The following is a 14,324-nucleotide window of genomic DNA, read 5'->3' on the forward strand; positions in this document are numbered from 1 at the left end:
GATCGAGAGAGATGCCAGCAACTAGGACACAAAGCAAACTTAATCTAAATATGAAAGTCCAACTTAAGGGCAAAACCACAATGAATGATAGCTGTACGAAGACATAATACCTAGTCAATATTTTAGTAGAATTCACATCATATAATAAAATACCTTACGAACTCCAAAACTTTGACATTAAAAAATTATTCATCATTGAGAAAATAAATACTATTATTTGCAAACGTTTCAACTAACATAAGCGATAGTAAAATATTTTTTACAATAAAATGTATCATAAATTCAAACGTGAGTTAAATTTAAAAACATTCAGCGTAGTTTCTTTGAGGATGGATGGTTTGTGCTCATATGTGCTTTGTTCACCTTAACTTACAACAATCACATTTTTGACAACTTGCGCGGGCGCAGGTCGCGACCACCACCTGGCGCCGGCAAGTCACGTCAGCCGGCCGTCCGGCCACCCTGACTCACACTACATTAACGAATTTATTCATTCACTTTCAAAATCAACATCAGTCATCGAATACAGTAAATTATTGAATATTCTCTTCCAAGAAAAAATACATCAAAAAAATCTAGTGAAATACTAACATTCTGTGCAATTCACTAAATTAGTAGCGAATTAATGAAATTCAACAATGATACAACATCGCCTCCTTATATAATTAAGTTCCTCGTCAAAGCGATGATAAAAAAGACTTTATAAAATACAAATGGTAATGAGAAAATTAATACAATTCCTGAGCAATTATACGCGTATTTCACACATGTCTTGCATACAAGCAACTTTAAATTGCACGAAGTTGCGTAAATAAAACGGCATAATGCGCGCGTCGGCGTCTCCAAATCGTGCAACTCAAAACTGCCCTCGCGCGAACTACATACGCCGATCGGCTGACTACTAAAGGAACGTACAAGCGACAATGTATTTACATATTTCGCATTACACGTCAACATATTGTTAAGTTTTATTAAAATTCAACGACGCTCTACGTAATAATAAAGTGACCAAACCGTCAACCACATAAGTACATCTGACATGCTAACATAGATACAATATCTACCTCGATGAATACATTAACAGGTGAACTTATAACTGTCACAAAATTACCGATTTCAAACAATGTTAAGATTACACGTACAGCTAACGATATGGTTACTGTTAACCCTTATTAATTCGCATCTTATCCTGTCCAATTCGGATATCGGTCCGTCTATGCCTAACAACAAATCATTGGATATATTATGCCTACCTTCTTCCTAAATAACGTCTTACAAGTTAACCTATCGTTGACTCATAGTTTCCATTACAAAAATACACAATCTTGCTAACCATTCCAGTTTGATTTTCCCGTCGATTTCCTCTTGTACAGATCCCGGCATCCCTTATAACTAAGCGGTAATACTACCAACATCATTATTCTAAGCTTATATACAGTTAATTTACTACACACTTCCTGGCATGTCGAATTTTGTGAAAAGATTTTTCAGGATGAAGGGGTGAGGCAGAAGCTTGAAATTTCATCAATGAAAAGTGTCAACGTCGTGGGAATAAAAGGTCAATGATCGCATGGGTCGCTTTTACTTAGGGTTAAGAGGAACGTACAGCAGCAATATTTGGTTTCAGTAATGGCTGGTGGAAACGCATGGCTTTATACAATGAAACAATTCGTTGATACTTACGTCGTACTATCTGAAACCGAAAGCAGTTTAGGTGTATTTGATTCTTAATTTTAACCTTAAGAAAACTGCTGAGTATAAAATTATAAACAATTTTTGTAAGCCTAGCCGTGCTTACGTTTCTAATAGGTGCTAAAGTTAGTTTAGTAAAAATGTTCCCTATAGTAATTGACTTGGAAGTAGTGGTTTTGGTTAGCGCATTATTTAAGTATTTTTAAGCAGTGCTGCTGTGGATAGGGAAGGAGAAGGACTGTATCCGAAGGAGTTGAAGGCTGAATGCCGGCTGACGCCATCAGTGCATGGAGAGAGCCCATTGCAACGTCCGCCGCGCGCCGGGTGGGTAGCCTACACACGTACAACCATACCTAGACACGGATGCGGTTACAGAACCGACTTTGTCCGTCTCAGTCACATCTTTGCGATTCGGAATCGCGCCGTCTCTCTCTGCGAGCTACGCAGTGTCAGCCAATGCACTCTCAACCTTGACCATATAAATAGCTACATCGTAGAAAAGTAAAGCTTAGTCGGGATAGTTTTACTTACTTTAGAATAAAAAGTCCTTACACGAAGTTATAGCCTACATTCATAAGAATATGTATTCCTCATTGATTTATCCGTGTTTAGTACATACACTTCAGTTTTATCGTCCATGTCACTGAGAATCCAAGGCCTAGATATTGACTAAAGATTTGAACTATTTCAGAAGTTTGAGCTACGGTTTAAAGATTAAATAATATACTAACTCCTTTTGAAGGTAACGTTGTCCAATTAATTATATTCGAATTGGTCAGTGAATCTAATATTGTATTTTACAAGTCTCTACAGACTTATAGTCTTGTGTTTTCTTCACAAAATACTTATTCATTTGGTAATTTTATGAGTCTTTTAGACGTAAAAAATGCAAAAGTTGTAGTGCAATCAAACTACAAAACTTATAAAAATGTGCTGTTTAATACCTCGGCCACATGAATGGATTTTTAATTACATTGTATTAGATTAAGAGCTCACGAATAATATAAGGATTCTATTCGTTTTATAATGTATAAATGTGTTTATTTATAATTATCGAAATTCAAAAATGCCTACTTTTTTTCGTAAAAAAGCGAGGATTGCATTCGATCTTTATTTAAGTTGAAATTCAAAGAACTGCGTACTTTTAAGTATACAATTTTCGTTCATATGCTCATAAGAGATATCTCATTGAAATTGTTACAAAATTGTTGATAGTTAAATGGAATCCAACGTTTGGGTTGTGCCGTAGTTGTAGGTACAGTACCTACAAATATTTTTATTTTCCTATTTTGTATAAAGTATTGTCAAGAGTTGTGCCTAGACCAGTGTTCTAGTTTGTAATGGTCTATATGTTTATTTAAAGCAATTTTTAACAGAAATGTGGCCGAAGACAGGTGTAACGATACTTAAGACTAAAGCAATACTTACGAATTCCAGCCACCATTTGTTCCCCAACACCAACTGTTTGAAAATGTCACAAGAAGCACACACACACACACGCACACACAAGTAACACACACTCATTGGACCTACCACCACTAAGGTAAAAGTTTGTGCCAAGGAATCGATTTGATTACTTCATCAAATTGATTATCCAGAACTGATTTTTCTATTTTGATGTTATTTAATTGGGTAGTAAAGTGTAATTTAGATCCTAAGCAAGCAATTCGACCGATATGTTAGAACAAGAACTTATGTTGATTATGCAGTTTTAAGTGAATATATTTATATATGTAGTAAGAGACTTGTGTGATTGACAACAGCAACCTAGTACAGTATACAATATACGTAATATATATAGTACTAACGTTGCAAATTAAATGCATAGTATACTATGCAGATTCAATGGCACAAACATGCAAGTATCAGTCGACACTTCTTTAATAAAATTAAAAAAGTCAAGACCAATCCAAAGGAACACTACCATAAGCACTACTCGGGCAAAAAAAAAAAAGAAAATCAAAATAAAACACACAGTAAAACTGCAATGAACTGGTATTATTATAAAAAGCAATTATACAACAAAAATAATTCAAAACAAAACGATGTACATTAATTTAAAGAACAATTGTTTATACAAATAATTAAAAAAATATAATAATTATAACAACAAACATCGACAAAATATATTTAAAGACAAAACATGTTTCAATTTTAATCAGTCCTCAAGCTTTAGAAATGCAATTTTAAGAATGAAATGTTTTCGTACTGAAAATCATTTGTTTTCACTTACATATTATGCAAAACACAAAAAAGTTAATTGTGAACGAAAAGTTTGTAATAATAATCATTATAAATGAAACTTAAAATACCTTTTTCAGGTTCAAATTAACATAACTCATTACTGTCATTGGAAAATAATATCGTTAAAAAAGTTATTACACTTTCCTAACGTGAAGGTGTAATTGTCATAATTTGAAATTCTTACTTATTAGAAAATTTTGCCACTATACTATTACTACATTTAAATATAATACGTTTAAACGATCTCAATTAAGTAGAAGCGTATGTTGTTACCAAAATAAGTTTTATTCGCAAAACTTACAGTTTTAATTACAACTGTAAAGTTTAACGAATAAAGCTTTTAAATTTTAAGTCTAACTATGTATTGGATAGCAAACCCTCAGTTCATTGCGAGAATTCAAGAAATCATTACATAGACATTACATTACGATGGATTACATTCTTCAATAATTTCAATTTTATTAAATTAGCAAAAAACTGAGGAAAAGCAAACTATACGGGCTTTTGAATCGACTGACAACTAAATTAATATCTCAGTAGTTTAAGTGAAGTGAAACCGTTCAAATGATAAATTTATTAGGAACAGACAAGCCTACATCGAATTCATTGGTGATAATCACTGAAATTTGGATTCTGCTTTCAAATACCCAAATGGAACTTAAAATGCGCTGAATGATAAACACATACATTTAAATTAAAACGATCAGGTTAAAACCCCTTCCATAATTATAAGAACATAACGTTGTAGAATAGAATTTATTACTGTAGTAGGTACTTATTTCTCATTTCACATAATAAGGATATTATAAAGAGTGTCAATATTTAAGTACATTTCGGGTATTTAAAGGGTAGCAGTGAATTTCACTTCACCTAATCTAGTGAGAGAAAAGGCATTTACTATTCGATCGAAGACACGTCAAGATGTGAAAGGTAGCTTGGTTGATTGCAAAATACAGCAAAAATACTTGAAAGAGAACTGATGGTACATAATGCTCAGTAATTAATGCAAGTATGTAAACGATAATATAAATAATCAACTCAAAATTCCTCTATTTTATTCAAATAAATACTGATTTCATTCAAGGACCTTTCGTGACGATTTTGATAACACAGATAAGAAGCGCAATCTGTTGATTCCTGTCATGGCTTATCTTGCACTAATAAAGGTTAAGCAGTTGAAAGGGTTCGTTCAGGAAACCTTACGATTAGATTTAATAAATCAGAGTATGGTACATATTTACAAACAATACTAAATATCACTCATTAAATCACAACATGATTTTATGGCACATGTTAAACAGGTGTCGCAAGTCAACCAAAGCTCTCCCCATCTGCAGACGTGGCTTCAAAGCGCAATTATTATAACATAGGAATATCACCAAATTGAAACGCGTAACCTAAATATACTAATGCAGATCAAAAATTAAGAAAACGATCCATGACCCGAACGCACGTATCGAATCAGATCTTTTATTGTCATAGATTCAGCAAAAAAAATACTAAAAATCATTATTCACTAAGAAAAAAAACCAAAAACTAATGAAAATCGAACTAAAATAATTCTGCTAACACACTCAAACACACGGTAATGTAGTAAAAAATAATAGCATAATATTCATAAAATACAAAAAGTAAACGTTACACATGCACCGTATAATACTACCACTACAAAAATAAAGTTGTTTTCATATAAAAAATATCTTACCAGAATAACGAATTGTATATTATTTTGTATACCGAGCAAGCTGTAATACCCCAGTAAGAATCGCGGGCAACCACGCGGTGCTCTTATCTCAGCTAAAATCTCAAATTTATCATCATTAAAAAAAGTCTAGCGAGACGACCATTTCCTAAAGTGCTCTACTAGTTACTACCGTGTCCAATTACTTAAAAAAAAACATTCAAATAGGTACTACATTTGTATAAAAACGAACAATATTATCAACCAAATGTTACTAATTGTTAAAAAATAATAACGAAACATGAGAAATTTAAGGTCCGTGGGCTCTCAGTGACTAGGCGGTAATGACATGAACGGTCGTTAAGAGTAAAATGTCTAGAGTAATCTGAGAATTAAAAAACTACAACCATCACTATTAGTCATAATCATAAATTAGTTACACCGTAATCTAAAATGCTTTATAATACTCATACTAGAAATTATCTGAGCGATATAAAACACTTTCGATCATTGTGATGTTTAATATGTTTTGGTTCGAAGGATCGGCAGCTCCTCACTGCCATCTGGAGACTCTGTCGGGAATAACGCCGCAGTCGACTTTGTCATTGATAAAACCCCTACCATCACATTTCCCTACAATTTTGTAACTACAAAGAGGGGTAGTAACTAAAGATTGTCCATATCAGCTCAATCAATTTAACACTTATCTAATAATAATGTAACAACTTCTTACTTAGTTTCATAATCATATTTCCATCGACACAGAATAAGTGCTAATTAAAAACAGGAAGTGCCATTGTGCCGAAGAATATCCTTAAAACTAACAACAATACCGCTCGATGCTCTCTTATTACGATAAAATCACACGCTTAACGCCTAACAATTTGTTAAGTAATAGTTAAAATATTGGTCCAACAAATGGGCTAAATAATACAAATGCCCTTAATATTCATCCCTAATTTAACGACGTGGGATATGAAAAAATATTATTCAATAGATCAAAAAATGATAGGGGTGGAGAACACCGTTCGCTTGTTTTGGATCGACCCAACGGAATAATCTCTATCCTCCAATAGGTACCAAATAACAATGTCAATACTATAGCTAATCTCATTACAGTTTCGTTTAGAAATAATGCATACAGAGATCTCATGCCGAAAATATTGTATAGGACTTTATCGTTACTTGAATTGATCACACCGAGACAGCCACAATAATAATCACTTGCACTTATAAAAACTAGCAAGTTCCGTATTTCACTTGAACGTCACTTTATACAAAAATTGACACGTATGGCCGTTAGTCTCTTACATTTACGGGATGCGTTTGAATGTGTCGATTTTTGGCTTATAGTTCATCGGTCATTCCGATCTCCGGTGATCAGGGCGTACGGTTCACATACCTATAGGCGGCACTTGCACGTAACGGTAGATGTAGAGCCGGTAGTCTTTGCTGGCGAGCACCACCGACCCGTCATCCATTAGAGCCACATCGAAGCACTGTGCATGCTTTACTTTGCTCTCCAAAGCTGACACTAGCTGTCCGTCCTGGGTGAATATCGTTAGGTTGAAATTGTTATGGTTGTCAGCGATCAAGATCTCTCCAGCGGCGTTGATGCCCACGCCAATCGGGTAATTAGTCACCCCTTCACCTCCAATCTGGCGTAAATAGATGCCTTCATAATTGAAGACTTTGACGCAGTGCGCTCGGTTGTCACTGATGAAAATCTCCTGCTTGTCATTGACCACTACTCCGTTAGGGAATTCTAGGTGTTTGGAGCACCCGAACTTTTGCAATACGTTGCCAACCTGGTCGAAAATGATGACGCGCATTACTTTGCATTCGACAACGACGATACGTCCTTTGTTGTCGACAGTGACACCTCGCGGGTGTTGGAGTATGTTGGCACCGAATTTTCGTACGAACTGTCCGTACTGGTTATAGATCTGTATCTGGTGCGTCGGCGATCTCTCCGTGACGATGATGTCACCGGACGTCCTCACTACGGCGACTCTGTTCGGGTACAGTAATTGTCCATCTCGTTTGCCACATTCGCCAAATTGGAATTTGAAGCGGCCCTCCTTGTCGAAGATCTGGATGCGGTGGTTGTTAGTGTCAGCGACAATGATGTCGTTTTGAGCATTGACAGCGACGCCGCTAGGTTCAGTAAACTGACCCTCCATAACGCCAAATTCACCAAATTTGCAGTGATAAATCATCTTTTGGCGCTTAATTTGAGATTTCGGTGGGAAAATGGCAGTGGAAATCAGTTTGTTCGTCAAATCTAGAATAGGGTCTGTATGCGCGCTTGTTGTTAGCGAGTAAGGATCGGTAGTTGCAGGCGGGAAGAGCGAGTCACAGCCTCCATTAGACCACTTTTCATAAGGATTGATTCCGTTTAGGTTGATATCTCCAATGGCAGTGGAGAAGGGGCCAAGGCTGTTGGCACTGTTGAAGCGTTTTGAAATTATATTCGACTCGAAAGGCGAGGTCGATTGGCTAGTGGGTCCAAGGAGACCATTCGTGTATGGGCGGTCTAGCACGCCGTTGAGTCCAGTCGGTAGGTGAATACCACCATTCAAGCTACCAGAGCTTCCATTTACACTGCTGCTGCTGGATGAAGAACCACCATTTAATAGAGAGCCATTGGTGGGACGAGCAATGGGTGGTTGTTTAGTAGGCCCAACATTTGCTTCCGAGCTTGATCGCACATATCCAAATGTGTTACGCACTCCAACTTGAATCGCCTGGTAATTGGAAACGAATTCAAGCTCGCATGCGGTTTGTACGCTTTGTTCTGGATTAGAACTCATTAGTGACTGTAACTTTGTGTCTAAAAGTTTTCGGAACATCAATATTTCGGCTATATTGGCGCATTTAGTCAGTCGCTCTACAAAGTCGCAGGTTTGATAAATCTTATCAACAGTCTCTTGAGCCTTCTGCCCAACTACTGTGAGTGCGATTTGTTTTGTAGAGAAAACGCTCTCGAGTTCTTTCAGTAGTTCCTGTTTACGTTCCTCGAGCATTGAGCGGTAAAATTGAAACGTGTCGTTAATTTCGTTTTGAGCTTTGTGGTACTGAACTTGCAGTTTTCCAGCGGCGTGTTCAACAGTTTTTACAACATGCCTGATTTCAGTGGCACGTGTCTTAGCTTCATTTACAGCCGTCTGCATAAGCTCTAATTGTTTGGGTCCTGCATCGGATAAATGCTCGCAATCATGTAGGGTAGCTGGATGTTCGATTATAGTGCATTCTTTGCATACCGGCACAGAGCATGTACGACAATAATATTTAAGTATATCATTTTTGTGTCGTGGGCAAAAAGCGGTCTTGTCTCCGCTCGTCGTAAGTGCAGATCCGAGCATGCCCTTATCATCTTTCAAGTCTGTGAACGCCAGCACGCGGTGGCCCTCGAAGCAATGCATGAATTGGTGCGCCATGACGCAATTCGGGCAGAGGAAATTGGCGCAGTCGACGCAACGCGCTACGGCGTCTGATTCCTTTGATTTACAGCCGGTGCAACGAGCAGACGGCGAGCTTGTTTGGCGAGCAGACGGGAGCAAGTCAGCGTCCTGCTCGACGGCGGCGGCTACCACTAGGTTTGTGAGCAGACCAGGTACACCCGCGGGCGGCAGCTGGCTGTCCACGCGGCAGGTAACGCACGTTACTTTGTCGGGGTGTGTTTGCTCCCTCTCCAGGCAAGCCCGGCAGAAAGTATGGAAGCAGTTGAGTACTTTCGGGTCGACGAATGTTTCTCGGCAGATCGCGCAGATGGTGTCAAGGCCGTCGAACTCGCGGAGGTCACATACGGCGGAGTCACTCGCAGGAGGCGATGAGCCGCTCAGGGTCAAGGGCGATAAGGAGCCACGCTCCAGCGAACCTATAGAGTTAGCACCGGGCAGCGACTCAAGGGACGGGGTGCGTGAGGCCATCTTCAGGAAACCGGCATCCCTGCAACAACAGAAAACATGTCGTTAAATTCACATAAAACTTTAAATAAACAGATAAGAGAGTAAGTAGCGAGTAGTCCTTATTTTATTACGCTATAAACATAAAATAGGTTAGATCGTTTAGTCACAAATTTTCTACTACCCATTGGCATACAGCGTTAAACATTTTACTGAGCCCCTGACCTTATAGATACCGAAGTCGTGTCATAAATGTGATAAATAGAGACGCTTTACTCAATATTTTGGGGGAATTTACGGCGAACCGAGCAAATGCCGGAAGAAGCGGAATGGAGCATCGAAAACATCAATAATGGCGTCGGGGAGGCGTCCAAAACTGCAGAGCTATCCTGGGTCTGTTTACATCCTACCGCGATGCAGTTTCTACGAAGGGCCGCGTCGCCATGGCAACGCATAGGGCAAATCGTAAGGGGATACTTCGTGTTATTTGAATAAGGGTGAGGGTAGAAATTTATTTTCGACTCCCCCGTGTTTAGCGGACCACCTAGGGGAGATATTTGCGAGGTGAACGGCCTTGTTTTGTAGTAGGTAGTTCAGAATTATGTTCAACGAAAGCAACGAAATTGGACGGTAGCTGTAAAACTTTAAATTGAAGCTTAATTTGGACGCAGTAACATTTGCAATGAAATGCCAGTGGATTGCAAAACAAAATTATAGCGTCTGTCTTTGCTTTTAATATTAAAACGCGAGCAATTTGCGTGAGAACGATTGCATTAATGTTAACTTCGTAGTCTTCAGACGTCTAGAACCTTGAACCATCTCGACATATCATTTACATTTATTTTACCTCTACCAGTCTTTTACTATTAGAGAAAACGTTTATCGTCAGCGCATTATTCAGGCTTTGACCGAGCATTAGGGTAAATAGCCCAAAAACATGTGCAATTTAACATCTCTATTGTTCGGTGGTGGTCATTTTGTATGCGATGCACCGTTGCAATCGAGCCGACGTGCCCGTCACGGGGGACTAACAACCACTCACCCCACATACGCACATACACCCACACACACATACATAAACCCGTTGCGGTCATGAATTAGAACCGCTCTACCATAACATGAAATTTTAGGGAGAACAAAAGTGGAATTACCAAATGGAAGGGTTCAACAATTACATTAAGCTTTTTGGTTGCTTTGTTATAGGCACATAGTTATAATAAATTAAGCTTTTAATTTCAGTTTGGTTTGAAATGTTAGTAAAATCAAAATATACCTTATACACTCTTAATTAGAGAATGTAAATAACAATCATAACATTGATTTGAAAGTAATAAGCCCTTTTTTGAGTGGCGAAATATTCCAACGAATCGTAGCGAATGTCGAGCATCGTCCGTTGCCTCTATCCCATGTAATCATACATCACGTAAATTCCTGTACGGCTCTGGGGGCCTATAGCGAACTAGTATCGTATCGGGCATTAGACGGGCTTTATGTGATGTATTGTGAAGAGCCACATGTATTGAGAGACAGTTGCCTCTGCGTTGCAGAATGTCCAACGTATACGTAGATGAATTAGAATGCAGTAGGTATTAATGATGTGAGTGAACTAATGTCGACATCGTTTTTACAAAATGCAACCTCGTAAATAAAGATATTGATAAAACAAATATATTAGTTAAATATGCCGACCTATCATGGCATTGACGATAGATTCTGCATTATACAAGAATTGGTTGTAGTGTGGTAATGCGAGGTAATTTTCATTTACGTTTCCAATTTGCTAACAAATATTGAAATGTAAAGTATCAGTAATAATACGTTTAAATATTTATTGAAAGAATCACCTATTCTGTAACTTCTTTTTTTATTTCAAAAGAAGAAAGCACGAAACAATGAAATCCAGTTACGTGAATACAAAGTGGATAACAAAAAACATGAAAATTGCTTTGAAATTTTGTTAATTAACGAAAATAATCCCGAACAAAGTCCCGTTAGCCATCAATAGGAAACTGAATTTTGTTTTCAAAATTCCCAAGTTGTACAACAAAAGTTGTGTTAATGAATGCTTTCAACTTTTTAAAGCTGCTTATGTTTTCATTTACACTTGGCAAATGTTCCTACTGTTTACGTAAGCTATGAAATATGTACGACGTTTATGTATCTTTTACTTAGATAAATTGAATATAATCGTAAATAGTTTCATTTGAGTGCTGAGTTTAGATTACCAGTTGCTACCTGTTTATCTAACTTTATTATCCGCTTTTATAGAACCAAAAACGTGAAGATTTTTGACGAATATTTTTTAAGGAAAACCTACTTAAGCTATTATATTACCTACTTAAGCTTCATAAAGACATTTGGTTCATGCGTTAATTCAAAACGTCGTATACACTGACAACGCCATTACCAGCACCCATATTCATGTTATATCTGAAATGGAACCGAAAGCTTCTGATTCAGCAATTTCGAACGCAGTGCGATTGCAGATTGAGTACGACGTAATTAGTGGCGCATCTACCTCGTATATTACATGGCGGCGTGTTGCTGTTGTCGAGCTACACAAGCAGATTTACAGGCCAATATCGTTGGACAAGCCTTTGTGAATACGGTTTTTGGTGATTAATTTCTGGGATTGAAATCAGGGCTATCCCCTGATGGTTTGACAATCCCAAAAAAAATAATGCCTTCTTAAATTAAAGACTGGTATTTTGACCTACGACCTTGGCAGGATTAGAAAGGAGAAAAACGATAAGACGTACGGATTATGTATGTGCAGCAAGTCACACTTAGTACTAGGAGAGGTGAAAGTATACATTGAAAAGGTTTTTGAACATACAACTGCGTTACACGATAATAATAATAATAACGATAATGATAACATCGTTCATATATCTTCCTAAGATACTTATACAGTACTGTCCCAATAATGGAGAAACTAAGCGATAGGCAACAATGCCGCTAGACTCATCATTCGTGACACCTCATGTCTGGAACACAATGTCCGAAACGCCACATACTAAAGCACATGCCTTGAAGCACCAAATATATTATTGTGTTCAGGAAATTGTGGACTATCGCACCAAGATACCTAGACTACAGGATATACAGAATGCCAAGCTGCTTGATGATTAGAAATAATAAAATAAATTGGGATATAGCACAATCGAGTGATCATTTTACAACACTTAGAAACGTGCTTAGTTAGAGAAGTAAAACCATTGTTGAGAAGAAGAACCACAGAATATAGGTAAGGCCGATTTTTTGAACTCTATGGTTGACACCGGTTATTGATAAAGTCATCAATCAAAAACAGTTTCTGAATTGAAAATTTCAGGCTATGTTCTGACTAGTAGGTTACAAACTAGTGGGTTTCCACCAACGCACAGTGACATGACATACTACGTTTCGAACCCCTTACGATCGATCGTAAGCACTACTAAGTATACACGTATGCATTGTATATTATCAGGTCTCAGTCCCAAAATAACACTATTTGACGTCCATAAAGGAAAATTAAGGAAAGGCCAAGCCTTTGTCCTTCAAGAATGAAGGTAAATAGGTTTGGCGAATTTGTTAAGAAAACCCAATTTAAGTTGTGCTTCGTATCGAGATGGCAGCGAGAAGCACAATAGTTGAAAATTGTATAGCATTGTAGGGGCTATTCTCCGGGGAAAGGTGCTCCCTTAGTTATTGACAAGGATATAGAGCTGGAGAATGGGCTGAGGATTGTTGGCAATGTTATTTACGAGAGCATTAACACAGGAAATATAAGCTTTAATAACCTACATTTTTGGTTTTCTGACTATTAACTGATTAAGATTACGTATAAACGGGATAACGCTAGGGAGATGATAATGAACGTTGGTATCGAAGAATAGAATAAGAAGAAAATTAACAATAGCGTTTATAATAAGTTTGTAGATAATTCTGAAGAAGCACGACGTGACGAGATGAAGAAGATTTCTTAGAAGTTAGAACCTGCTATATATAGAACTTTCGGGCACTTTATACGCCGAAACAGAAAGACGGTTTTCGGAAGTGAATGAATTATCAATTTAATTATTTTAAAAATTCAATTCTTTAATAGATCTAATGATTATTTTTTCATTTTTCAATAATAAACGATCTAATAATATTGATCATTAGTTACTAACATTCTTCTTATCGTGTGGGTTGTGAGGTGGAATACCAACCTCATCAACCCTGGTGTCAAGGTTACTAACTTTGTAACTGTAATATGACCGTAAAGATAGACATTTTTGGTGCTATAATATTTATTTTGTACTTGATGGCATAGCGATGCACCATAATATCTTACAATACAAAACAATACAAAAACTCTTTATTGCACTTGAATCACATTAAAAAAAACATTAGTATTATAAATAAATTGGTAGTACAACAGGCGGCCATCTTCTTCCAGCAATGCGACAATATTGACAAGATTCGGTTTACAAAACCCGTTGACATAACAGAGCTAAATATCGGCCGTGTATGCTATTTTTCTATGTATTCACATAAGTATATATTAAGAAACATATCTAGCGTCAGTACATCTGCGAAAGGGGCATCGCACTGCCCTGGGACCCCATTAATTGCAATTGGCCCAAAGCAGATTACCGAACCCGAAAGGTTTTCGCAACAGCTGTAAATCAATACCCAAGCCAGCTCAAACAGAACTTTAACACCTCCAAGTAAAGAATACTTTCCTACAAGCTTCGGGGGTCAATTGAAATGTAAGAAACCAAAGTTGTGGTCATGCCAGACGTTAAGGTGGACTAAGACCATTATTTGATGGT

The 14,324-nt window shown here is 37.3% G+C and overlaps 1 protein-coding gene across 7 annotated transcripts in view; it reads right to left on the reverse strand.

The window, feature by feature from the left end:
• Positions 1–6,098: 6,098 nt before the first annotated feature.
• LOC126375645 (brain tumor protein) overlaps positions 6,099–14,324 on the reverse strand; it is a 626,498-nt gene continuing 618,272 nt past the window's right edge. For all 7 annotated transcript variants that reach the window (XM_050022678.1, XM_050022681.1, XM_050022679.1 and 4 more), the window contains one exon: positions 6,099–9,568. In XM_050022678.1, the coding sequence (XP_049878635.1) occupies positions 7,012–9,549 (2,538 nt within the window). In that variant the 5' untranslated portion in view covers positions 9,550–9,568 and the 3' untranslated portion in view covers positions 6,099–7,011. The remainder of the gene's footprint in view (positions 9,569–14,324) is intronic.

This window comes from Pectinophora gossypiella, chromosome 19 (genome assembly GCF_024362695.1).
Source record: "Pectinophora gossypiella chromosome 19, ilPecGoss1.1, whole genome shotgun sequence".
Classification (NCBI taxonomy): Eukaryota; Metazoa; Arthropoda; class Insecta; order Lepidoptera; family Gelechiidae; genus Pectinophora; species Pectinophora gossypiella.